The sequence below is a fragment of the Nothoprocta perdicaria genome, unplaced genomic scaffold (assembly GCF_003342845.1).
Source record: "Nothoprocta perdicaria isolate Ctin4 unplaced genomic scaffold, notPer1 scaffold_79, whole genome shotgun sequence".
NCBI lineage: Eukaryota > Metazoa > Chordata > Aves > Tinamiformes > Tinamidae > Nothoprocta > Nothoprocta perdicaria.
The window spans coordinates 2,323,634-2,351,509 of NW_020456076.1; the positions used below are offsets into that span (position 1 = coordinate 2,323,634).

The 27,876-nt window shown below is 35.9% G+C and overlaps 1 protein-coding gene across 1 annotated transcript in view; it reads right to left on the bottom strand.

The window, feature by feature from the left end:
- The window catches only part of CPED1 (cadherin like and PC-esterase domain containing 1), a 132,524-nt gene that overhangs the window by 52,645 nt on the left and 52,003 nt on the right, over positions 1–27,876 (bottom strand). The window contains exons 7-16 of the mRNA XM_026051699.1: positions 20,553–20,695; positions 19,189–19,261; positions 17,595–17,762; positions 16,269–16,373; positions 15,189–15,358; positions 13,341–13,400; positions 10,762–10,829; positions 10,367–10,411; positions 8,056–8,242; positions 6,595–6,763 (exon numbers count right to left, since the gene is read on the bottom strand). Coding sequence (XP_025907484.1) covers positions 6,595–6,763; positions 8,056–8,242; positions 10,367–10,411; positions 10,762–10,829; positions 13,341–13,400; positions 15,189–15,358; positions 16,269–16,373; positions 17,595–17,762; positions 19,189–19,261; positions 20,553–20,695 — 1,188 coding nt within the window. The remainder of the gene's footprint in view (positions 1–6,594; positions 6,764–8,055; positions 8,243–10,366; positions 10,412–10,761; positions 10,830–13,340; positions 13,401–15,188; positions 15,359–16,268; positions 16,374–17,594; positions 17,763–19,188; positions 19,262–20,552; positions 20,696–27,876) is intronic.

The window sequence follows — 27,876 nt, forward strand, 5'->3', positions numbered from 1 at the left end:
CCCAGGAGCAATATTTCTTACCCCATGTCTACTGTTGTTTGTCTCCATTCACAGTCACCCACAATAGTTCACTGTTATTATTTAGGAAAAGATTCCATTTCTCTGGTTAAATCCTGGGAGTCATAAAACCTGGGTCTAGTCCAATCAGTACCAGTAGTTATAACAAGATCAAACATGGTACCTACACTGCATCTCCTCCTCTTGGCATCCAGCAGTACTGGAGGTACGAGGTATTACAAGTTACCAGGCTTAAATGCCCAATCACACCCTTTTTTAAGGTGCTAATTACTGCAGTAACCTAATCCTTCCTCTGCTAACAGTCATAAAGTAGAGAAGTCTATTGATGTCATGCCAGTCATTAGTAGCTCAAAATTGCTGAATCACTAAATCGGTATTCATGTGGCTTTTTTTTATAAGCACTCACCAATGACAAGTTATTCATCAAAGTAATTTAGTAACAGGCCATTTCCAATGTGCAAACATAGCACCTACTGTAATAATGACAAATGCAGATGCTGCACAGAAAAATCCTTTCCTTTTACTCTTTGTTACTTCTGGAGCAGTTCCCTGTACCGTATATGGATTAATCTTGCATTATTTGTTACAAAAGTTACTTAGCTATATAGAGAAGACCACGCATGAATAGCATAAAACTAGGATTGTAAGCAAAATGCAAAAAAAAAAGGAAGACGACATGGTTTTCTCCAGGCAGCAGCCCCAAGGTGGCTGCAAGACTCAAAGGCTGAGCTCTGTAACATGACATTCCCAGGATGCCAAAGGCTAGGAGGGTGCTTCGACGCAGGCACAGGCTATACGGAATGAAGCTCTATGGTAATTTTTGATGATTTTGAAATAGCAAGTTTATGCTGACTTAATGAAATATTTTGATCTGGAACATATAGCCTCCACCTGGCAAATTATCTTATTGTCCTTATGATTAACACCTCTTCCTTTTATATCTTTGTACTTATACTCTTTAGGAGCAGTATGTTGCATTCCTGTATTTAGGTGCTTGTAAAGATGCACCTTACACTTACATACATGATGATTATACAACTTCCTTGTTTTTTAAACACTTAAAAAATACACTCTCAAATAGTTTTGGGGTTTTCCTCAGCTGTCATGTGACCAGGTATATTTTGGGAAAAAGCTGCGAGCTAATAAACAGTTTCAGCAGCTGCTAAGCAAGTGAATTCATTCACCAGTGCTGCCTGGCATACACAATGGAACAAAATTTAGCCGTGTGTTTCTGTCAGAACAGATCCTCTATCACTGTAATCTGGAATTGCTCCCCTGAAATTAATTAAGCCATGTTGATATAAAGCAGCCAAAGGTGTAAGCCCTCACTTTTCCCTACATGACAGACTCTCCATGTTGGCTCTGTAGTCATATTGTTGCTTTCATGTAAAACATATCAAAGTTAGCAATGGATTCAAGTTGCTGCATATGGGTTTCTCTAGGTTATGTGAGCACTTCTGAATGGTTGTAAGCCCACACACAACCAAAGTACTTTATGCTTTAATAGATTCATATCAATACAAATAATGTGTACTCACACACAGTGTGTATTCACAACTAAATCATTCTTTCAGTTTCTGAATATGAAGTTTCTCCTTATTTGAAATCAGGTCTCTAGTCTTCTCTCCATGGCTTTAACTTTTTATTAAGAGATGCCTTAAAGAGATATCTCTATATGAATTTCTTCCACAAAGAAAGCAAAAAACCACAGGCTTAGGCAGCACTGACTACTGCCCTTCTATGTCCAGCTGTTCATTCCTGTCCCAGCACCTATCCTTTCAGATTGTGCCACCATGTGTTGGTATGGAGGGACCAGGAATCTCATCCTAGAAATAACTCCATTAAAAAAAACTCCCATTTGGTTCACAATTAGCTGCAGGGAGAGAGCAAGATGCTTAAGCTGGCATGGCTCAAATGTCTGTCATACTACACTTTCAGCAGTATCTTTGAAGAAAAGTCAAAGTAGAGGCTTGAGTGTTTCATTTATATGAGAAGGTGTTTTGATAGTCCAAGAAAGTCCTCTCTAAGAAAACAAAGTTACTATACTGGACTCTACCATCTCTAGAAGAGTGGCTATGTTAATAAACATTTTCAATAGGAAAGTCTTTCTTTCATCAAAATATCTTCTTTTGAAGAAAAATATCTGTGTTTCTTTATACTTTTTATATAAGAAAACTTTAAAAAATAGAAAAGCAAAACAAAACCCCTATTTTTTGTGAATTTTGAAAATTTTTTCCTGAAAACATCAAAAGAACTGAAAAAAAAATCTCATGAGCTTTAGATAAGACTCAAGAATGTAATGCATGATTGCTTCTATAACTATTATTTTTCCCAATGGGGAAGTAAACTAACTTTGCAGACAAGATATAATCTGTTCGCTGATATAATTAGGCAGTATATTCACTTCCAGAGATATGCTTTCTCTGTGTCTTCAAGCAAGAGAGCCAAAGATACAAAAGTTAGCTGCTGCCTCACTGAGTACTACAAAACAAGTCTGCAGTTGGTGTTTACAACGCACAGAGGACAGAAGAGATGGAATTAGCTCAAACTGCCTTGAAATAATGACACACTAAACCTAATGTAATAGAAAATACATGAGAGATTTAAGTGCTTTAAGCCTGTGCTACTACAGGACAAATCCTCCATTTATCTCATAAGATGTTTTTTGGGGGTGCTGTTTAATATTTGCAGGTTTTTTGATATCTTCTTTTTAAAGCACTAAACAAAGAGTATTAATTTGTGTTTCTGTAATTGATGTAGGTTTTATTTGTACTATCTGGCAGGAAAAGTATTGTAAGTCTACTAGCACACATTTTAAAATGAAGCAGAACATTTTTTTACTCAGGACATTTCTATCCTAAACTATCCCAAACTAAAAAACAAAAACAAACAAAAAAATGGTATTTTCATATTTACATGCCAAAGAAAATGAAATTATTATCATTATCTTTTTTAACTTCTTTCTTTCCAAAGGGCCTTTTCATCCCTACTCCTTCAAGACTATAGTAAAATTAAATGTCATTGTTGAAGTCTTAGCTACATTTCAGTTAATGGAATTTAACTAAATATAGTAGAATTTAGTAGAGAGAGAAACAACTCTTCATTTGTCCAACTGCATCCTCATAGATTTTGCGTTACACAGTGCTATCTAATTATCCCATGCTGGCTCTGTTAGACGTCTCATGATATCTGGACTCTAAGAAATCAATATGATAAGAAAAAAAAATGATAAATAATAGTAGTTAAGAATAAGGTCTATAAGGTCTACTCATATAAAAATCTCAAACTTCTTAAAGCTTTTTCTCTTATTTCAATTCTCAAACCTGAGAAAGCTCCAGAACAGGAAGAGCATCTTCCTTTAGAAGAGGAAGAATATCTACCGCACTGTACTAATTCTGGAAGGCTTTCTTTTCATTTTTTATGTAGTTGCAAAGGCACAAGTAATGATATTCATATATAATCTGTGCATATGATATATGATATGCATATACAAAATCTGCATACAATTTATTATATTAGCTAAAATAAATAAAATCAGCCCTCCAGTAGAGCTCTCTCTTACAATGCAAAAGCAAAACCAAATTAGTAACTCTAGGAAAATACACAAAATGTATGAAAAAAAACACAAAAATTATTAACATATGACTGTAGGACACTATAGTTATAAACGTTCAGGGTCAAATAATGTTCCCTAAGCACATCACCAGTTTCCATGTCTGCAGATATGCAAAGATTTACAATGAAATAGGTGGAATTCAAACATTTCAGAAAATAAACACATAAAGTCTTTTGCATTTTAAAGATAACAGACAATGCAAGAATAAATAAAACAGACAATGCAGTAATAAATAAAATATTTTGTCTTTTGTGAAAATGTGTAAGTCATTGGGTTCCTTCAACTTAGGGTACTGTCAGCCCCTCTGTTGTCAAAACTGCCTACATTTTTCCTGATTGGTTTGTACTCTCCCTGTGTTGGTGTCATAGCTTCACATGCTGCACTGAAATGACACTGCTTCTCTCAATGACTCTTTCTATGAACATTGTCAATAATTGCATGAAATTAAGTTAAAGCATCAACCAATAAACTTTCCCTCTGCAGTCCAAAAAATCATGTCAGAATGCAGTCACCTCTGAAGATGCTATGGTAATGCCACATTTTATCGCTTAAAAATGGCTTTAATTAAGTTATAACTGCTATCAAAAAGGAGAAAGGACAAAAATTTTGTCCTTTTAAATATTGCAAGGCTTGCAACCACATAATTCTTAAATTAGTAGCCTTTAAATTAATCCAGGATTACTCAAGTGTATGAGAAGTGTTAGAAGACTGGAAACAACATCCCTAGCTCTGCCTTTTTATTGTAACCTTTCTTATGGTATCAGCTTGCAGTGAAACTTGAATATCCTAATGGGATTAAACATAAAAGAAAGTCAAGAAAAAAAAAATCTCTGGATTTTTTTCTGCAGCCTTCTGTGAGAAAGAGCACAGCACTGTCAGTGACCTTTCTCTCCCTGTGTGTGATCCCTGTTGTGCCTAGTCAAGTGTTCAAAGGAGACTCCATCAGTTCATGTTGTATTTATCCTTTTGCTCCTGAAACAGGTGTCTTGTTCCTAAGAATGAGAACTCAAACCATCGATCATGGGTATTAACCCGTGGTACAAGTGTGAATAATGTCCTCTGGTATGAAAAGCAGAGTGTAACAATGACATTTAAGGCATAAGTTTTCTATCAATAAAAAACATTATACAATATACTAAAAGGAGTAAATTTTATTCTGGAAAATAAAGGACAGTCTTTTGGGTCTTCTAGATTGCCATTTTTATTTCCAGTTCTAGCCTTGCTTTGTTTTTGAAGATGTAGCAGTACTGTCTGTGATAAGTTAATGTTGCTAAAATATACCTTAAAAATGTCACTTTAAAATCTCATACTTTATCTTCATTGCTCTCATTAGATACCACAAAAATGCTTTTCATCTCATTTTTACTCTGAACTCCTAGAGTCCTCCCTAGTTCAGAACAATTATATTTAATTACAGAGCAGTTATTCACATATGAGCAGAAAGCTGAGCTCAATAAAAAACAACTTCTAAAACACTTTTCATTTTAATCATTCTAGATCTCCTTACCTTGACAATGCTTCAAAGATTCACGTAGCCTCAGCTGAGCTCATAGTCTGCTTTAGCATTTTATGTTATCAAAGAATATTAATAATAGCGTAAACTCTAGTGTGGGAGGATGTGTAAGAGGTTGAATTCCTATTCCTGTATCTAGATACAGGCCTAAAATTGGGAGAGAAGAAGGATTTTCCTCACACCTTCCCAGTGTTTTCCTAGCAGTGTAATACTACCTAACCTTACCTTCCTTTTCATATTGACTGAGCAACTAAGGTGTTAGGCTCTTCACTGCACACCTGAATTGAAAACTTAGTTGTAATATTAATACTACTAATTATAACTACTAGATCTAGATCTGAGTCAGCATGCAGAGCAGGAAGAGAGTCCTTGACCTTGTGAATCTGTAAGAGTAAGTGGAATAGACAATAAATGTGCCAGACAGCACCATAATCAGGAATTCAGATCAGCAGTCTGTAGACTGTAGTACTGCATGTATTTTCTCTGACAGCTCTGATTTGCAGATTGAAATAATTATTGTCAACATGCAATTTGCTATCAACATTTATAATCTCTTTGGTTCCTGTTGCAAGCCTCAGCCCTTACTTTTCCATGAGCAGAAATATTACTCTTGATGTGTCCCATCATGTAAAATGCTCTTCTTTCTCCCACCCTGCTTACAGTAACCTCTTCTCCACTGAAGAAGAGTAATTGGGAATAGGTTTTATGTAAAGCCCATACTAATATACAGAGATCCTTATAAAGATATATAAAGGTAGAGTGAGAGGCTTGACATAAACAGGGAAGACAGTCTCAGCAATATGTTTTCTAAAAAACATGCTTACAGAATTAATTGTGAAGAAACATATTCTTGCCTGGATGCTCTAATATCTAGAATTAACCAATGAAACATTTTCATCTTACTAAAACCCTTCAGATGCAAGTGTTACTCTTGATAACCACCTCACCACCTCATCACCACACCACTTCCTTCTATGAATCTTTCTACTGGCCTCTCTTTACCTACTATATAAAATGTTATCTTTTAGTCCTCAAACATCGGTATTAAAACATCTCTACTCCAGCCTTTCTCTCAGATCTTCTATCTTTGGAAGAAACCCTTTAACACAGAGAATTTCTGTGGTTCCAGTGGCATATATAGTTATAAAAACAGAGTTCTGAGGGACTGTTTTCTTACAGATCTCCAGTGGGTGAGGTTTTGGGTGACCCAAGTAATGATTATTTAACTTAGAGCTTTCAAATGCATGCTGACTGTGAAAAGCACTTTATGCTGAACTCACATGTATAGCTAAAAGTTGTATTTCATACAATTACAGGATTTAGGATTCTGATTCTATTCTCACCAAAACTACTCTACATTAGTTTTGACCTAGGTTAGCCTAACTTATATTGTGTTATGAACAAAAAACAGTTAAATTTGTATATTGAAAGAAAATATGGACAATACCTGCACAAAACCACACATCATATAGTCATCAAACAAAGGCAGACTAGGGCGGTCCTCTCGATAAATTGTGATTTTATAGCTGTTCACAATCTGAGGGCTGGGTTGTGAGTCATCTGTTACAAGAAGAACTACTTTGTTCAATCCAAGGCCAAGAGGGTAGTTCGCAATGCTAGAAGATCAAAAAAAAAAAAAAAAAAAAAAAAGTGGAATCAACATTAAGGAAGCAAATATTTATACTACTTTGTCCCTGTCTCCTAAACTTTACCTTTACCTTGATCTTTGAGGGTTCTATGTCTAACATTTTCTTTTTCTTACAGAAAATATATATGAAAAACAAGATAAAATATAATTTGTAAAGACAATTTAAAATTCTTGCAGGAAGACAAAATACCGACAGTGAAATTTAGTAAAAATGTCTTCAGTAAGCAGTGTTCACAATTCTTTCAGGAAACCTGTGATTGAATCAACTAGGGACAATAATTCCTGGCAGGTTCAAGCCTGTGAAGTCAGCAGGGAAACAAATGAGTTTAGAAGAGCTGGCCAGCCTTGAAAATTATTCACTAGCCAAGCATGACTGAGTCCCAGACAAACTGCTCAGCATGACAGGTAAAAGCCAACTGGAACTGTTTTTGTTTGTTTATTTTTCTTTCCTTTTACTGTGAAACAAAAAAAGGCTGAAAAAACACAACACCTGGACATCCAAAGCTTTGGCTTTCCAGTGAAAAAGGTGTACTGCTATTCTGTTTGTTTTTCAGGAGGAGGAAGTCTCAAAGATTTTTTGCATACTTTCTTTTTATTGCATATGTCCATGTTGGACATGAGTGGAATGGCTGTTAGCAAATTAGGTGGCAGAATTCTGTGGGAACTTTTTTAAAAGAACATTATTCAATAATAATAAATTAATCTATTATTGTATTATGTTAAATGATACATCAGGAATAATTTCTCACTGAAATTCCAAGAAGTAAATTAGCCATTAGATCAGTAATAACTATTGATTGAAAAGAATTGATTGATGATTGGCAAGCATTCTAGGTTAAAGTATCTGCTTCATATTCTGGCAAAAGTTGGTGTGTTGTATAGGCCCTTTGTGCCATTAAGGAACTCTCTCTCTGTAATAATTAAGGAAGGTCCCCCCAAGTGAATCACTGTCCCTACTTCTCTTTTAAAACTCCAGTTGTCAGCAGGGAAATATTTTACTGACAGGTTCCTAATGACTACTAAAGAAATAGTATTCTGTAAGGCACAAGTTAGTTATGGTTTTATAATAAATTTCTTTGCTTTCAGGATACTTCTAATTAAATAGATTTTTTTGGCATGTTGAGTTTTCCTGTGACAAATTTAATCTGTGTCTTTAGGTATTATATGTCTTTAGAAACATAAAACAAATCTGAAATACTCTGAGTATTTCCAAAGTTAAGAATACTATTGTTTTTTAGATGCATATTTTGTCCCTCATACCTTGGTCCTTTCTTATCATCAAGATGTACATGGCCCTGACAATTAGAGGGTTCTGCTCCAATCTTCACTGTTACCACATCAAATGGGACTTCTGTGTAGTATTCCTTGATCCTTGGGTTAAATTGAGGATTCAAGTCCAGCTGTGGACTGGTGAAGATCTGCCTGATATGAGATAGGGTATCTTTATCTGTTCCAAGAAGGCATCAAAGAAAAAACTGTGAAATGTATGAACATTTACAAGTAACATGCAACTTCTGGCAGATTGATAATAGACAAAGTGGCAAGATTTGTAAATGCCCAGTCACCCTGAGACTAATATTCCTATTGCAAGGTCTTGATGGAGGCTGTATTAGGACTTGAGAAAGACTTTCAGAGCCTTGAAGGATTTTAATTGTGATTGTAGTTAGAGTACAAAACTCAAAGACTGAGTAAGCCTTTGAAAATGCCAGGATTAGGTCTGGGAAATCCTGTCTCAATCTAGTTAACTGAAACTTAAAGAAGAGTAGGGGCAAAATTCACAACCTATTTAGGTACCAGCCAGTGTATAGGGTTTATGTACATGTGTAGTTGCCAAGAAAAATCAAAATATGTTAGACATGTTCTCACTGCTCATAAGTACAAGTCACATGGAGATAGCTAGGCCTGTGGGGTCATTTGTAGTACAGTTGGAAGAATGATTTATTAAAATTCCTAATTCAACAAATTCCATCTACTTCCCTGAGTATGAAGTCTCCACAATCAGATCCTATTTGCTCAAATGTACCCTTTATTTTGTAGTGTTTGCCAAATGACTCTTGAGAAAAATTATTTGCTGGCAACTCAGTTATGACAAATATTTTAATCCAGCCTATTGGAATCAGATTTACTGTACAACTACACATTCAAAATTTACTTTTTACATATACCAGCTTCTCTAGTATGTTTAAAACTAGGTTCTTCAGAAAATACTCCAGCCAGGAAACTCTTTCTGAAATATCTGAACAAATCTTGTGGCTTAAAATGTGGCTTACAAGGGTCATAAAGGTCAAGCGGTCAAAATGCAGGCAGTTCCTGTGTGCCTTTTCTATCCATGTGAATATTAGCCTAGAGAAACACAACAGGGGCATTTTCAGCACTCTCTCACATAGATTAAAATGTAAAGGAAATTATTCCACTGAAAGAGCATAATTTGGGCTAGATTTGCAGGGGAATCACTTGCTCAGAGAGTGATTAGCTCTGAGAAAGCTAATGGTTGTTAGTAATAACCTGTGAGTACAAATATCTCCCCAGATCCTGTATGCCTTACGTAGAAGCTTTCACTTGTCCCATTACTATCTTAATAATCACAGAATCATTAAGGTTGGAAGGTACCTCTAGAGCTCATCTAGGCCAACCCCCCTGCTCAAGAGGGGACACCGAGAGCACGTGGCACAGAATGGCATTTAGGTGGATTTTGAAGACCTCCAGAGAAGGAGACTCCACAAGCTCCCTGGGCAGCCTGTTCCAGGGCTCTGTCACCCTAACAGTAAAGAAGTTCCTCCTCACATGGAGATGGAACTCCCCATGTTTCAACTTGTATCCATTGCCCCTTGTCCTATTTATTATATAATAATAAATAGTGAAACCACTTAGGGAATTTTCAAAATAAAATAATATACAAACAGAACTGTGATGTAAGTCAACCAGGCTAGGAACATTCCTGGCCTCTGAGTGATACAGAGCAGTTCCTGGAGAAACTCTTAAATGCAGTAACATAGAGGAAAAGAGGATAAATGGGCAGAAGACTCTTTGCTCTACACAGAAATAAATGAACATCTGTATGGTGAGCCCTTATTATCCATGAGAGAGGTAGTAAAATGCACTGTTTGATGTAAATATAGCAGCATTTGATTAATAAAAGGCTTGCAAACAGACATTTTAGAAAAAAAATCTTCATCTTTTAAGCATCTCTTTAAAACTCCAGTTTGGAGCTGAAGAGTCTGGCCTAATGCAGGGCTTCGTGCAATGTTATTCCATAAAAACAAATATGCGTTAAGTTCTTGGAAAATCAACTGGGCAAAAGTCTACTGAAGTAAAGCACAGAAAGAATGAGATTTAGAACAGACACAGTAACATGTACACACAACAAAATCTAATTTTTGTGCTTGAAGGGTACTTCACATAATTTTCTAACCATGAAGTAATTCACAAACATTTTTGCTGCTTAAATATATATATTTGTATTTAATGTAACAATCCATAGGCAATCTAGTCACTAAAATCTTATGCAGAAAAAAAAAATCTGTTAATCTCTCCTCTTTCCCCTTGATGGTCTAGAAAGAACTTCACTTACCAAAACTGCATTGTCTTTCTCTAGTATTGCTGGAATAATGCAATGCTAAAAGAGAAATAGAAATAGCAGTAATTATCTGCTCTATACTTGACTCACCATCCTACAGGAAAAGGAGTTCTCATTGTATAATTACAAAAAAATACAGTTTGTTTTTATTCTTTTCAATGTGGTTCCTTACTTTAGGATCATGAATACTGTCCCTGAGATCAGCAGAACAACTTACACAAAGTTATCTACATGTAACAGAAAACATTGGTCTACATGTAACAAAAAACCCAAGATCTTCCAGATGGAAGGCAAAAATTAGGAAAATATGTTATCTAAAGGTTATATGCTAGGAAAAATAACAAAAACAGGAAACATATTATATAAACTATCTCACTCCGATCCCTTACCTTCATGATTCTTCTTTAAATCAAAAGGAGCACTCTGTTTAATATTATCATTTTCTGGAGAAGAATTCCTGTCAATTCAACAACAGAAATATTCTACATAAATAAAATGTGCAGTTTTTTTTTTTCAAAAATTTCTATCTGGCAACCCATAGTACACAGTATTTTAATATTTCCATGGAAATATGATCATTCTGGATTCCTGTTCCTTATTATGCTAAGCATATAAGAATAAAGAACGTGTATGCAGAATATGTGTCCTTAGTGAAAAAAGAAGAACAAGCCATTTTCAATTGCTCATTAACATGTTAATAACTCCACAATTGCTAAATAAGCATTTTTACATATACTTATTCAAAAAGCATTCTAGGAGCATAGAATAAGGAAGGCTTCTTTCTGACACGTCCTGGATCGCCACTGTTAAGATTTTTCCAGAGGTGCAGCAGCATTTCTTATTAACATTTCACAGATTTCTTCCCAGTTATTCCTATGCAAGTTCTCATGAAGTAACTTCCTCCCAGATGCCTGCTGTTCCATACAGCTAAGATTTTGAATGACACAAGATCACTCTCTGCAACAGGAGATGGAGATGGCACTACTGTTCCATGCAATCAGTCATCACTAACGTATGAATAGGAGCTGCTGAAAGTAATATTAAAGTACATCTTTGTAAAATATAAACTGTCTTATACTAAAACTGTGATTTCTGGGTTATCTTACTAAGATAACAAAAAAGCAGAGGTCCCTTGGCAAATCAGTGTTTGTCTGTGAGAGCACAAACATGAAGTTCTGAGTTTGTACTGTCTAGACACCGCCCTAATTTCATGCACATTCATGACCTCCTTCAAAGCAGGTGCTTACCAAACTATTAGAGAGTTTGTTTTCCAAGTTATAAGTCATTTGACGTCTCTCTCTCAGCTTGCCAAGGAGTTAATGTCTAACACCTGTCAAATATATTTTTGCTTTCTGGTGCTCCTTTTGACAATGCCCAGTCACAAACTCTGCTGTAAGGTGAAAAGGAGATGTGTTAACTCTAGAAAACTCCAGACTTTGTGTTAGCTAAAGGACAGTACAGGAGTGTTTTAGCTACTACCACTGGAAGGACCCCAGGTCCCAAATGTAATCTGCGTATATCAATTCTGCAAAGATATTGTGCTCATCACCAGAAAAAGGGAAATCTATCTACCTAATTATCTATCTATCTAATCTAATCTACCTAATTATATCAGGGTAACAGAATGTAATATTTAGAAGCAGTATTATAGAAAGATAACCAAATGAATGTATTTATTTCTGCTGAAGACTTTGCTTTTTAATAGTTAGCATCATCAAGTTTTCTCCAAGTTCCTTTCAGTCAGTAGCATTGAGGAATGATTCAATTATGAAGCTCTTCCTCAGGCGGAATGGCTGACACCCTTGCCTCTGTCAAACCTTTCTCTAGATGTTGTTATTCAAGGGATATTCACCCAGAAGTGGACCCTTATTTTACCTTCGTCAATATCACGTAGAAGTTATCGAGTGTAGAAAAACACATTGCCTATATACTTGGCAATTAGCTCTAATGAACTTCACTGTATGCAAGGTAATCTGTTTGAGTGCGTGTTTGTGGAGTAACCTTTTGAGGGATACATACCGTGTGCCATTCAGTCGATTGACAACAATCTGGTTTAGGACTCTCTGTGATTTAACTAAAGAGAAAGCTAAAGGTCTGACAACAGCAACCCCAATGTAGCCTTGATGGTCTAAAGATGTAAGTCAATATCTGATGGATATGTAAGTTGTGGGTGGCAATAGGAGGTCATTTTGTGAGATACCTTCACTAGGGATTTTTTCTTTTAATCAGCTATCAGTGTAAATTCTATTTGATGCAGACCGTTTGTTTGATTTCAGACATATTTTCCATGAGTGCACTTGGTTCACTTGAATAAAGTATCTTATGCTCATCCTCAAAGAGCAACTACAAAACTGTAGACTCAAGAATGGAATTCTTGGTACTTACTACCAAATCTCTCTTTTCCTTTGCAGATTAGTGAACTTGTCTCAGATTTCCTTGCTGTCATCCTCTTCTTCACCATTGCCTCAATTATACTTGTTTCTCAAACTGCCCTCATGATGAACATGACCAAGTTAACATCCAAACAAATATTCTCAGACTAAGTTCAGTTTGAGGGCTGCAGCTTATATTTAGAGCCAAAGAAGGACTGGTGTACTGGAAGCTCACAGTGTTTTTTTCCGCATATATTAGCTGATCATACATAATAGCATTTACAGGTTTATTGACTTGCTTGGGCTTGTTTCTCATGCGAACACAGAAGGGTTAGTCTTACACACAACTCTGCTTTTCCCCTGTCTGACATGGTCAAACATTGTTTGTATGTGCTTGCTTGTATGTGCTTCATAGCTCCTATTCTGACAGAAAAAAACATTTACCTCTTATTCATATCACAAGCTGAAGCTACAAAGAATTCAAAATCAGTGCACAAACAACATAAAATCAATTTCAGTGTACATATTAGGTAATATCTCCACATCACTTTCAAGGAATTTATTCACATCAATATCTATGAGACAGACATTCTCACCTGGGCTTTAACCATTTCATTACAGCTTGAGGTGACTTTCTAGAACTCTTCCTGCTTCTCCTGTGGAAGGAATTCAGAGAGTTTACTAAAATCATTGTAGATTTCAACATTAGAAATGTAGATGAGAAACGCAGGACAGAAAACTTCTTTAAATCCTATATCCATTGTTTGGATTCATGCTCGGTGAATTGTGTAAATGTATAAAAACTAAGTCAAAAGTCATTGCTCAGATACTCAGAAAGCAAGCTTTCTTTCTTGCAATTATGTATAATTATGTGTATATCTGGTACAAGCATTACCATCACACATGTGTAACTATGAAGATGAGAGCTTGTGATTTAGCAATATCAAAACACATGGACAGAATGGCTTTATTAAGTTAGCCATTGCAGAAAAATACAATGAAAGCTAGAAGATTGGCCAATGGCCTGCAGTTGGGTCTGGATCTTTTAGAGATTTATACAGTTATGTTCAACTTGAAGAAAAAAAATGAAGCCATGGGGCTTGCACAAAGTGAATGACTGGCATAGCTTAGATTAGAACAGAAAGCTGCTAAAGGTTGGTATGCTTTGATATGCAAAGCTAAATATTTTGGCAAAAGGGCAAGGGCTTATTCATGAATGCAAGCAGCTGCATCTTAGAGTTACTTTTCATGGAGTGGTCAGCATTAACAACAATAATTCTTCACACATTCATGGAACTGTGTATTTTCAAAACACTAATAGTTACCTAGAACAATGGTAAAGCATAATCTCCACTTTATAGTTAGGCAAGCAAAGATACAGATGGCTGATTTGCTAAAAGCTACACTCAAATCCACTGAAAAATAAAATTAAAACTGACTAAGTCTTACAGTCACCTTATGTATTGACACTAGTATTTTCTAAGCAAAATGGACATGATAGTTTTGTTTGCACACACATTTTCTCATGTGCCAGTGTTCCTGAGCCCTTGTTTGCCTAAAGAATATGCCTGCATCCGGAAAAGAAGTATAGCATATATATGCATAAAATGTCTTTAGGCAGGAAACAATTAGTCTGGAAAACACTTTATCTATTTATTTATTTATTTATTTATTTATTTATTTATTTATGTATGTATGTATGTATGTTTATTTCTAAATATATGGTATACCACAACTTTTCTCCATTCCTCTCTCTCTTCATTTTTCTTTCCTTTTCTCCCTTCTTATTTTTCCTTCTTTTCTTTCTCCCTCCCTCCGTATGAAAGTTAAAATATCTTGCCAGAAGGTCAATAGATCCAGCCTGTAATTACAACATTTTTCAGTTTTAAAATATATAAAATGAGGTTCTTAGAGTATGGGTACCCTTTTAATTGTCTCATGTTGCACACAGACAGTTTAGAGCAGCTTAAAAATATTAATGTCTTTAAATAAAAATATAGCTCCTTTTCATTGTTTTGCCCTTAATTGGTGAATAAATTAAAGGACACTCTTAATTCTGGTAAACACTCCTATTTTTTTAGGAAGAAACCACATAGTGAAATTTCTATGGTAAATATTCCTAGTTACAGTTATTCAGGAACAACCTGCCCAACTCACTTTATATTTCTTAGAAATGTTCTTAGTATAGCTCCATTTAATTCTCTAACCCAGAATATTATGTGTGAGAGAAACAAGGGGGCAAAACTATGCCCTCTGTGAAAATCTAGCTGTAATCTTAATGGCAAAATGGCTGGCAGTGCTCCATGATGGGATGACGGACCTTCATCCTAATTGCAATAAATGTGTCTACATCTACCACAAGATTAGGTTTCATGGCATTCACAAGAGCTATGCCAGCTTATATCTCTTGAGAAAACATGCATATTATGTAATGGCTATCTTACCATTCTGCGAGATTTGGATGTGATTCTTTTGTCATGAACTGGAACTTTTCAAGTAAACTTGAAAGCAACCAGTGTACAGTCAAGACTGAACCAAGACGCCGCATTGGGTCTACCATGTGATAAAGGTCGTGCAGCAAAGTTTGGATATGGGGTGCAGAAGATGGGAAAAGCTGAGAAGAAAGACATTGATTAGGGACTGTGAGTGATAAGATTCTTTTTCCAAAAAAAGTGAGAAAAAATAAGAACTGAGTACATGTAGCATATAGAAATATTATTATGCATCTATATCTTACATGCTTCTATTAATATTCTTTCCACATCTAGAAAATAGCTGTCTTGCCTGCCTTGTAAGCCAGGCTTATTGGTTCTGAGGTTAAAGTCCAACTCCTTTTCCTTCCATAGCCTCTTGATTTTCAGACCTAGACAACTATTTCCCTCTTAAATAAAAGTATTCTTTCAGACACTTAAAAAAATAGCCCTACAGTCCTTCATTTTTGATCCTTAGCATGTTCTTCTCTGCAGTCAAGTCATTTTATATTTGCCCTGACCTGTGACAACCAAAAGCCCCCTGCTCTCTTGCTCTCCCATTGGCCAAGATGTCGTGTTTTCTTTGCCTTTCTAGCCCCCTTCAGATCGACTCAGCTATCTCCAAAACTGATGCTTATTCTAGTAGCTCTAGAAGAAATCCTGATAGCCTTCTGATCTTTCTTTTCCCCAGTATTTCCCAATTTCTAGCAATATTTCCCCCATTAAGTGCATTGTCTATTCATGGGCACTGACTTTTATTCCTCAGTCTTCACTTTCCTCCAGAAATGAACTCACTTAAAATGTGAAGGAGAAGGCACATAACATATTCTGTTTGCTTCTTTGCTGCCTTTTCATTTATACAAATCTCAGTTTTACTTCTTTCTCTCTTTTTATTTTTATAAACACTCCAAAATAACCTAGCTGAGCCTCCACCTCTCAGCTTCCTGGTCCATACAGCATGATTCATGTCCCTCTGACAACACAGAAAGGCAAGGAGATGGGTAAAGAGATTTGCATTAAGTATATGAGTTGTAACAAAACTGTTTGTTTTACCAGTTCAAATTGACCAAGATTCTTCAGCTCTTTTACAAAAGTATTAATTGAGTTGACTTCTTCTAAAGATAAACATTGTTCATCTTCTTTCTGGTAGCTTCCATTCTATGAAGAAAAGGACATTTGCTCATGAAAACACTTAGAAAACAATGTGCTTTCATTAGCCCCATTCCCATTGGTAATCAAAGGAATAAGTTCCAACATTTCTACACTTGGTCTAACTTCACTCAAATTCATGAAAAATGAGCTCCTTCCCAGGTCTTCCCCTTTCACAGTCTACAGTATATTATATTCTATATTAGTGTTGTGTAGAAAAGAACCTGACATGTTAGAATTACCATGGGAACAGAGTGTACAAAATACAGACAGCAAAGTGGACAGTTTGAAAAATGATCTGGTGTCCTAAGGGAACAAGACTTAAGTGATCATGCTATATCTGTGGCTTCCTGACGTAAATTTAGAACCCATGAGGCTGTTTTATTTGTGTCTAGAGATACAAGATACAAAGAGGTAGTAGTCTCACAGATAAGTTTATCCCTATAAGCACTCAAAATAGGACGCTCTGCAGAAATGCCCCTTCCCAGTGGGAAAGGTTGCTAGGGAAGCTCTCCCCATTAGGAACATATTTCACAAGTTATGGAGACATTATATGGACCTTATAAATGGTAAAAAAAAAAAAAAAAACGGTAATTGGTCTTGCATTCCACGTGAGATAGAATGCTGTAAGAACCCAAATTTAATTTGAATGCTTGTATATCTACTTATTTCAGATAATGTATTCTAGGTTTACAAAAACATATAAATCCCTATGGAAAAACAGACCATTTCAAAAAAATAAATGGTAGGAAAATGATTTTATTATAGCTTCATATACAGCTTTAATATACTGTATTTTGGAGAAATGACATACTTTGAGATTGAAATTTTTGCTTAGGAATATTTTATTGGCCAATATAATTAATTTTTCTCATAGTTTCCACAGAATTCAAAACCAAAGCATTGTGAATAAATATTTCATTTTGTAAGTTGGCACCAGTGTTTTCATAGTGAAATAAAATTTAGAATGATATTTTTAATAATTAAAAACACAAAAACGTAAGGAAAAAATTCTTAAGGAAAAATTGACAGTGAGGGTGACAGAGCACTGGAACAGGCTGCCCAGAGAGGCTGCGGAATCTCCTTCTCTGGACATCTTCAAACCCCTAGAGCCATGTGCTCTAGGTGACCCTCTGTGTGCAGGGGGGTTGGACTAGATGATTTCTAAAGGCCCTTCCAACCTTTATGATTCTATGATTCTATGATTCTAAAAATGGTGTAATTAAGTACCTTGCTCATAATTGATCCATATATGTTTTGTAAAGCTTCTATGAAACTGGAAGTTGATGTTTCATTACGCATTAGAAATTTAAAAGTATCTTCAAAAAGAAATTCTCTGAAAGTTTGGTCCTGAATACTTGATTCATCTTCATCTTGAAAATCAAAGTTATCATGCACCTAATGGAAAACAATGTAGGAATCTGTTTATCAAGTCCATTTCTTCCATAAATATGTATGCCAAACTGGTAATATTTATATGAAAAAGACAGAGTAACACAAATAAGACAGTATTATCTTATAGCAAATATGTAACTACTTTTTCTATAACAACTACACACCATAATGTTTGCTGACCTCCAGTGGGTAGAGTACAATATTGCATTCTAATTTATCTCATAGCTATTCTTAAATGTGCTTGATTTGAAAATTATTGGAAAAAGGAAAAAAAAAAAGTCAGCTCAAATATTAACATATTCCTTACAAAACTCAGTTATTTAGGAGTTACCACTGATGACGATATAATTTTTACAATATATAAACACAAATAATAAATTCCCATTTGTAAAATAAGAATGAATTAATATTATATGAATGAATTAATATTATAGCATAAACATAAATGCAAATTTAAGCTGTTTTGGCTATATTAATACCTCAGCTTTATGGCAATATTATTCAACTAAAAAGTCAGTCAATGCTTAGTAACAATACTGATTAATTTATGGGAAAAAAAATATGTTTTATTTCATAGGAAACTATTGAACACTATTGATTTACTGTAATGATTGATGGACATCTGTGCAGACAGGTACATGAGATAGTTCTACCAAAAGATTCTGTTTTATATTTGTAGTTTTAAGCAGCTAATGGAAGAAAAGAATTTATTGATAAATGTGAATAAAGATATTATATGCATATTTTATCACACATTTGTTATATATTTATATATATATATTTATATATATATGTATGTATATACATACATACATATATATATATATATATATATATATATATATATATATAAAAAAAACTACTGAAAGGCAGCTAGGAAGCATAACAACTGTTGGGGCTCACTGGGCTACTCCTGAGACAGAAGTGATACCAGCATGGCATAGTGAGTTTATGCCACTGTTGCCATCTCTCTCTGCTTTAAAAGGTTTCAGGAACAGTCAGGAAAGAAAGCAGCATAGTGGAGGTCAAAGCAGGTCATAGAGTGAAGATGTATAGCACTATTCATGGCCTTTAACTTTTATTAAAGTTATTAAGAGGTATTTGTGGTATTTAAACATCTTTGCTTCAGTTGTTGGCACAGATAGATAATACCTAACTTTCTTAGCATGCAGTGCTTCTTATCAGTATCATTCAGCTGATGTTTGGATGGGGTAGATGGGATGATAATTCTGAAATATTAACTGAAATGTTCACACATTTGACTGTGATAAACTTCATTACGGCAGCCCAGTTCCTTTTACAATCTTTCTCCCACAGCAACTCTCTGCTTTCACGCACCCTTCTTCTTTTGTTTGGTAAACTTTTATCATCTAGGGCACTCCTGGAGCCAAAAATAAAATCCATAAGAAATGAATTGCAATTTGCTTACTTCAAGAACTACTGGATATATGGAGGTGTTGAATCCAATATCAAAGGTTAACATCTGAAAACATCGGCTGCATCTGAAATACAATATAACAGGAATCAGGCACAGTGAGGTTAGCTACTATTTTGAAAAATATACCACAATGATTAAAAATATACATGAATGTCCAGAGAAAGCAAACAGCGACTAAATAAGATTTCCAAGAAGAATAAGAAAACTATAATATAGAAAAGATCACAATGGACTGATGAGTGCTATAGACTATATGGTTGACTTCTAAAGCAGTGAGGGAGAGCAACTGATAAATGGTTGGCTTTCTACAGGATGAAGTGTGTTTTGATAAGACTGAAGTCCCACAATTGCTTTGGAGACATCTGGAGGGCAGTAGATGTCTAACAAGTAAAACTCTGGGCTTACTGAGCCCAAGGATCTGTACTGCAATTGTGGAGATGTTTGAAGCCTGGACAGGAAATTTTCAACAAATCTTGGGGCTACGTATGTGCAAGACACCTGTCCTGCTTACAAGCAGATACTGGAGCCTGGAGCACAGTCAGAATAGACCTACTCCTCTTACATTCCTCACTTCCTATACACCTTTTGCGTCCATAATGTAAGCTTTAGTCCCAAATTGCAGAAGCCAGATAACGAGCTTCATATTATTGCTATTAAAAGAGCTGTTCTCAAATAGTTTTATAAAATATATAAAACTTTATAAGACTTAATAAATTGTAACATATTTGTTACTTACCTTTAAAAAAATCAGAAATGTGATATAAGATATATAGAATAAATATTAATTTTAATTAATAAACACAGCTCATATAAATGCTCATCTTTGTATAGCAATTCAAACACACAAATAGAAGTGATCACAAAGATTTAACATCCCCATGAAAGTGAAAGTTGCTGCCTAGCTATAATTCATAAGGTACATTTTACCAGTATTTCACAATTGTCTATTGTTCAGATACCCTGCCCCAGGCAGACCCAAACAGACTGGGGCTACTCTGCCTTTCACTAGTTGATATATGACAGCAGACTCACTGAAGTGAAATTCAGTGTTTTCATGTCACTTGTGGCTGATTTCTGTTAATTTGTTCGCCTGAACCACTTAACTGGGACACATAATATGGTTCTAGGTATTCATCATAACTAGGTATTCATCATCACATCAGAAACACTAGATGATAAAGACTCCCTAAATGCAGCACATGTCCTCATTTCATTCTATCAAGAAGCCTGAAATAGAGGGGGAGGGACGGGAGTTATTTTAGAACATATTAGGACATTTTGTTTATTTTAGACACAGAGTCTTTTGATTCTGTTCTAAGAAGCTATTTGACAAAACCATAGCAATGACCACTTACTGACTGAAAGAGTTTGGTCCTGAGGCAGATGATTCACTGAAGACCTCAGTAATCAGTAGGAGTTTGCTTATAGCTTCTTTCATATTGTTAAAGGCTTGTTGGGGAGAACTGCTTCTGAAGAACATCTCAAAAAATCTTTGCAGCTGTAAAAAAGTTTACATATATGTTTTATACCTCTATGCTAAAGCAATGCTTGAGATAACACATTAAAAAGCTTGCTCCAGAATGTCTAACTTTAGTTGTTATTCATCTCCACAGTAATGAAAAGTAGCATTAAAAGTTATATAAGGCATTCCAGACTGATTTATAAATAAGTATATCATAAATAAACTTTGTAGTAATGCCATTAAAAATTGCTGATGCACAGTCTAAACTTACTTGTGGCTATTAAATGGTTCTGAGCAACTGACACTGCAACACTTAATTCTTCAGCAGTAGAAATTCATGATAACAGCACACAGTTAACATACTCTGCCAAGGATTACCACACTTGAACTCTCACTATAAATCCTTATCTCAAGTTAACAAGCTTTAAACAGAATATATAAGAAAGATTATGCTGAAAAAAGGATCAGTCACCAAAGCCTATGATTTGAGGGGAATCTTGCATACACTAAGGATTTCAGCTATAAGACCCAATATGTCTTTCCCAAAGACATATTGACATGCCTGTGTTAACATTGTCTCTGCTGCTTTTATCAGTCATACAAATGCACCCTACAAAATTAACTTCTTAGAAAAGCCTTTATATATTTTTTGTCCCCATCTAGTCTTGTCCTAGCAGGACAAGTAACAAGAGTAGATCATGCAAGCCACAGGGAACTGATCTCACTACTTGCCTTTGATCCTCCAGTTTTCTCTGATTCACTGAGCTTCCCCTTGGGAGCACAAAGGCTGCCATCCATACTTGTCTGCACTGGCATGGATGAATGGTTTCAAGCTTTTTTTTCAGGCAAGATATTACAGTTAACTGGCCAGATATTCAGGCCACATATTCTACTCTATACCCTTTTCAAAAGATACTTCATAATTGCCTATTGCAAGCTACGGGAAATGAAGCAAACAGGAGCTGATCTTCATTTGCTTTTTGCTCTCTTCAGTGCCAGTAACTCCAACCTGTTGTGCTGGAAAATAACTGGTAGGTAGGAAGTTGTTCTGTCTGTCTTTCTGTTTTTATCACCTCTTGGTTTATTCTAACAAGTAGTTCCTTCCAAGCAATGTGCAGTTCATGCCTTTGCATACGAACTCAGGCTGCCAAGCCTGGAAATCTCTCTTTCTGCTTCTGACAAAGCTGTTTGAAACTTCATTTGCATATATAACCTTTGGATATATGCATCCTGGACATCATGGACATTCCTCCTACACTAGCGTGCAGCTTTTCTCTATTATCCTAAATCTAGCAGTGGATACTGAGGAGTTAAGGGGGAAGGTGTGTTGCTTCTCTGCATGGGAAACATAAATAGATGCAGAATTTTATAAGGAGAGATGGAGATTGTTGGGAGGAAGAACAAGACAGGTAGATAAATGCCCTATTAGCCTAACTTAATGAGTTCCTTAGCACATGCAGCACAACAGATGTATACTGCATATACTTCCAGTCTGAATTAGGAAGACAGGTTGACTGGACCTACTGGTGCTCACAGCATGTTGCTGGCTATAACAGCAAACTGTTTCCAACAGAAGGGGCACAAAAATTCTTCTAGCTCCTCCCAGGAACTGCATTACAGGTCATGCTTTTCCTAGGAAGATTAAAAAAAAATCAAGCTCAGCAGGTCCTCAATAGAAGATGTCAGGTTTTAGGACAATGGCTATTCTAACCTAGCAACTGAAAATATGTAGTTAGTCAGTTAAAAACCTATAAATATTTGTGTTCAACTGCAAAATATTATTCTTACTGATTTAAAGTAAGAATTTCACATGATCACTACTGATGTTTGTTCTCTCAGCTTCAAAGGAAACAGGCTACCTATCTCAGCAAAGTTCAATTTTATTGCTGACTCAATCTGATTAAAAGCAGCATAGAATAGCAAAAAGAGAACAGAATGGAAAAAATATCTGGCGGGAATCACAGGAATTTACTCTGGGAGAAAGTTGACCTCTGGCTGGCAAATTTTTGAGTACAGGAATATGGATTAAATTTTTGTAGGCTGTAAAATTTAATGCACACATGCGTGTATATACTGTACAATGACACCATTGTAGATAGAATTACAAAACTTGTCAGGAACTCAAAAATGTTCATCCACAAGCTGGCTGCATGCAGTCCGCAGTATGCTGCATATGTTTCTATAATGCTTTTAGAAAATGTGTAAATGCAGCCAAATTATGTGGATCAAGCACACATTTTCTCTAAAGGCAGAATGAACTAGAAACATAAATATTCTTAAGATTAACTCACTGAATTTTAGCTCTCTGATAACTACTTTTGCTTTAGGGTAAGTCAATGAAAAAATGATTTATCTGGCTAACTCAATATTGATTTTAAAAGGCTTTTTCTCCTTCCAGTTTGGCATTCACTTTTTAAAATCTGCAGTTGTTAAAATAAGCCTTATGATATCAGTGAGATAGATTCCGCCAGCTCCTCAGAAAATACTCCAAAACACTACTTTAAAGCCCAATATGCAGCAAAGATACAATTTAACTGACTACACAATTCCCATTTGCAACCTTCATGCACAGACTCGTGGACACTCACGAAGAGCAGCCAAATGTGCCATCTACGGGGTTGGATGTTATGGCTGGTGAAGCAATCCCTTTGAGAAGATGCTCCTCTGGCATGATTTCTGCAAATGAATTTCTGAACGGAAATTCTGGGGCAGATGAGGCCAGCTAGCTGAATGGTTAGCTGAGGATTTTTGTCTGGATTAGAATTGATTTAGTCAGCAGTGCCCCAGTCCCTTCTGCAGACATCCCTCGTTTTAAGACTCCTGCTCAATGCTGAGCAATGAGCATGGCACGTACACTACATGGACCAGGCTACTCTAAACCACATAGAAGATATTAATATTTTTACTGTACAATCCTTCTGGGACTGCCTTCTAGCTCAATCCTTCCTCCTGACAAAAGAGTAAGATTTTCCTTAAATGACTTCAGAGATAAGTACAAAATTAAAACTACATTCATTGACTGCCTTAACTAGCTTTCTGTTGATTGTAATAGAGGCATTACAGACATGAAGATATTTAGGTGGAAGACTGGAAGACTACATGTCACATACTTATGCACCAACTAAATGTCTATTTTTTTCTATAATTCCTTGCAAGATGCAGACCTTGGCAAGCGAGATTTAGATTATTCAAAGGTAGGCATCTCAAAATAGTGAAATGAACTGTAAGCTAAAACTGCATTGCCCTTCCAATGATTATACAGGGAATCTGAAGGAATATAAAAAAATATATAAAAGGAGCATAAAAATTTGTAGCAGCAGGGAACGGTTTTGGAGTAGGAACCCCGCAAATTTAAGCTAGTCTGGCATTGCCTGTGTCATCCATTTGGCATCACAGGTTCTGCCTAGACCAGAGTTGCTTATCCATGAGGAATCTGTATCCAAACAGGGTGCAAGAAGCAAGGACAACCCAGTACAGGGAGGATGAGGGTGTCAGTGTCGTTTTATGAGGGACTGTCTCAGGGACATGAGCCCTACGAGGCAGTATTGGCAAGCAAAGATATGATACGGACACACATAAAGCTGGAGTGCCCACACATTCAACGAAAGACATAAGCGAACTGGGAAGCTGCACCCTCACAAAAGGGGACCTATGCTTGTAACACGTGCTACCTGTGAGGCTGGGTGCAGAAAACCACGTTGGGGGTGTTGCCTGTGATTAGAACTTCATGGAGTTACTCATAGAAGGATATTCAGAAATTTATAGCTGTTTATAGCCTTTTTTAAAGTGCCTACTATTGTGGTTTCTCTGTTGTATTACTAATTCTGAGTGCATAGCTCACTGGTTGCCAGTTAATTACATGTCATTAATAAATCAATAAACTTTTCCAATCCCAATTTGCTTCAAACTACATGAAATGAACATTTTTTTCCTACAAGTGTACCTCACCTCTGGAGTTAATAGCTAAGCTCTAAACCAACCATTCGACATCCCAAGAAGCAAGAAAATGGAAGATGAAAGTCTATGGGAGCTACTATAGTACTGAATAATACTGAATAGATTTTTGGAATTTGGTGCAACATACTTTACAGGATTTGTATGAATCCTCGGGTTGGTCCTTCAAAACTAGACAGCAGAGTTATCAGTAACATATTTGAAGGCAGTATTTACTTTTAAGTAAAGTAAAGTATGACCTTTTGTTCCAAAAAATTGACTTTCCTTGAAGTTATGAGGATATCCTCTTCATACTGCTCTGCAATTGGAAATGTCACTTTTTTTTCCTGATTGCTTGAGTCTGCAAGGACTCAAAAAAGTTAAGGTAATCTCAATTATTTGAAAATAGTTCAGGATGTTTCCATTTGAATCAACTCAAACAAATTCTGATGACTTTCAGAATGAGCTCATTATTTTCATTTTTGTACACTCATCTTCTCAGTGGATCTCTATTTGGTGATATTTCTCCACTAAATCCAAATACATGGGGTGTAAGTAGTTGTTCATAAACACAAAAACATCTATTTTCACACAAACACGAATCTTTTTGACTATACATGTGGAGGTATTTAGATATCTGAGATGCCTCCAAGAATACAAACTGATTCCATGCCGAAGGCCAGAGAAAACATATTTTGCAACGGAATTGTCTCTTACATTGCTGGCTAACACAGACCTACTCACTCACTCTGCAGTAGATAGAAAAAGTTGCAAGATGTATAATGCAAGAAAAATGTACCCATAATCAAACCCAATGATTCTAGAATATATCACAGAGAAAACAGTGCAGCAATTTATCACAAGTTTATAGTACAAGCTTCAGGTAGATCTGTTTATTCCAGCCTCTGATTTACTGTTATGTCATACCATTTCTCTGAACCTCTGACACTGCACTTGATAAAGGGAGAAGCCAGGACATTATTCAGTTAGTTTATACTGTAAATTTCTCACTTATGCATATTTTTTTCTTTATATAAGCTATTTTAGGGAAAGGTTTTTTAATAGCTCAGGCCAAACAACTCTTGCTTCTTAACAGTTCTAATTTACTTACAGAGTTTATTTTGTTTTATTTCAGGTTTAAGTGGCCAGATTTTTACTCACTTTAGTGGCAGTCCCTGAATGTATTATTTTAAATCTTGTCTGGTGAAAAAGGGGAGAAAAGACCATAAGCAAATTTTCCTCTAAAGATCCCTGCTCTTAAGCACAAGTCCAGAGATCACTGGAGTCAATGACAAGCTTTTCACTGACTTCAGCAACCTCTAAATTAGGGCCTTTGAATGGAACTGAACTAAAAAGGTTTCCCAAACCCAGCATAGACTTCTCAGTGGAACAGTGAAGATGATTTACTAACAGCATTTCTCAAATCACTGTGAGAAGCAAATATGTACATTTAAAACAGGACGTTCCAGGAGAACAGAGTCCTAAGATTCTGAAAGAAGTAGGCATTCCCCAAAAATTCACATTTGTTTCTACAAGGTATGCCTCACGACAGATTATAAGAGAAGAAAGGAATCTATTTGGGAGCTAAAAATAGCTTTTATTTTCCCATCTGAAATGTGGTCTTTGGCAAGGAGAGAGAAGAAACTTGCTTTCAGGACCAAGTACCCGAGGCAGTAGTACAAATCAATGTCCCAGTCTTGCATTTATATTCATTTTAGTGAATGTCATGTGTCAGAGAAAGCTGTTCCCATTCAGCTTGATTAAGGCACCCTGGAGAGCAAAAAGGAAAAGTTAAGAAGGGGGATCAAAATGGGAAAGCTGGGAGCTTACAGAGCTGCCTGGACTGAAGAGCTAGAGTGAGAATCTGAGGACCATGAGAAGAGCAGAGAGCTAAGAGCCTGGATAAGAGAGAAAAGGCTTACTTTTGACACACATACTTCTTATAAGAAATAACCAGTCTTGGGAGGGTGAAAAAAGAGCTCTTACTAGAGAAATTGGAACGCTTATATTGAGAATTTTAACTTTCTTTTTTTTTTGTATGTGCTGCATGACAGACTGATACAAATATGGAAGAGGTAAAAGAAGGATTCTTCATTCCTTCTCTTAAGATGAGAATCAAAAACATGAAATTAAATGATCAAATGAAAGTTTTAAAAGCAAAAAAAAAATCTTTTCCATACAGTAGAATGAAGGTTCTTTATCACAGGTTATTGGTAGGATCAAACACATAAATAGATTCAAAAGTCAGTTAGAAAACTGCAAAACAGAGAATGCTGCTGGGCCTTATTAAAATAATTATATTTAATATATATATATGATATAAAGGCACTATATATATTCAACTTCCAATTCAGTATGTCTTACAGGGCAGATTGCCAGAAACAGCTAGTCTGCTTGAGGAGAGTGCCATTTTACTCAAAAATTTTACACTTTTCACATACTACACAGTTTTTGATTCTGTCTTTCCTAGATGTCATCTAGGCATCTAGGAAAGTTGGGCTAAAAGGGTATTTGATCTCTTCTAGACCAGAAACACTTTTTATACATTAGGGAGAAAAATAAAAACAAGGTTCTAGATACTATGAGGACAGAAAACAGATATAACTTCTTATTATGCTCTGAGAACATTATTCTGTACATAAGCTACCTACAAGAACAGCTAAATGCATATGTTTTTATAGAATTCAATTCACAAATTTAATTTTATTCCCAATTTACCCTATAGTTTAATCAAACAAAAGAGTTGATGAATTTGGTTTTTTGCATTTGTTTCTGCTAAAATATAGTAGAGAGTATGTAATTTTTATGAAAGGGAAAAAATGGAGTTTCTGCTGTTTCTAAGTATTTTGCTCTTTATCTGCATTTAAGTTTGCATTCTATTTTATATTAACTATTTCTCTGGAGAAGAGACGGCTCAGAGGGGATATGATTAATATGTATAAGTTCAGGAAGGGAGAGTGCAGGGAGGAAGGGGACAGGCTGTTCTCACTGGTGGCCAGTGACGGGACAAGGGGTAATGGCCACAAGCTGAAGCATAAGAAGTTCCGTCTCCAGGTGAGGAGCAACTTCTTTGCTGTGAGGGTGACAGAGCAGTGGAACAGGCTGCCCAGGGAGGTTGTGGAGTCTCCTACTCTGGAGGTCTTCAAAACCCGCCTGGATGCCACCCTGTGCCACATGCTSTAGGTGTGCCTGCTTGAGCAGGAAGGTTGGACTAGATGATCTGTAGAGGTCCCTTCCAACCTTAAATATTCTGTGAATCTGTGAATCTGTAATATGAACATTGG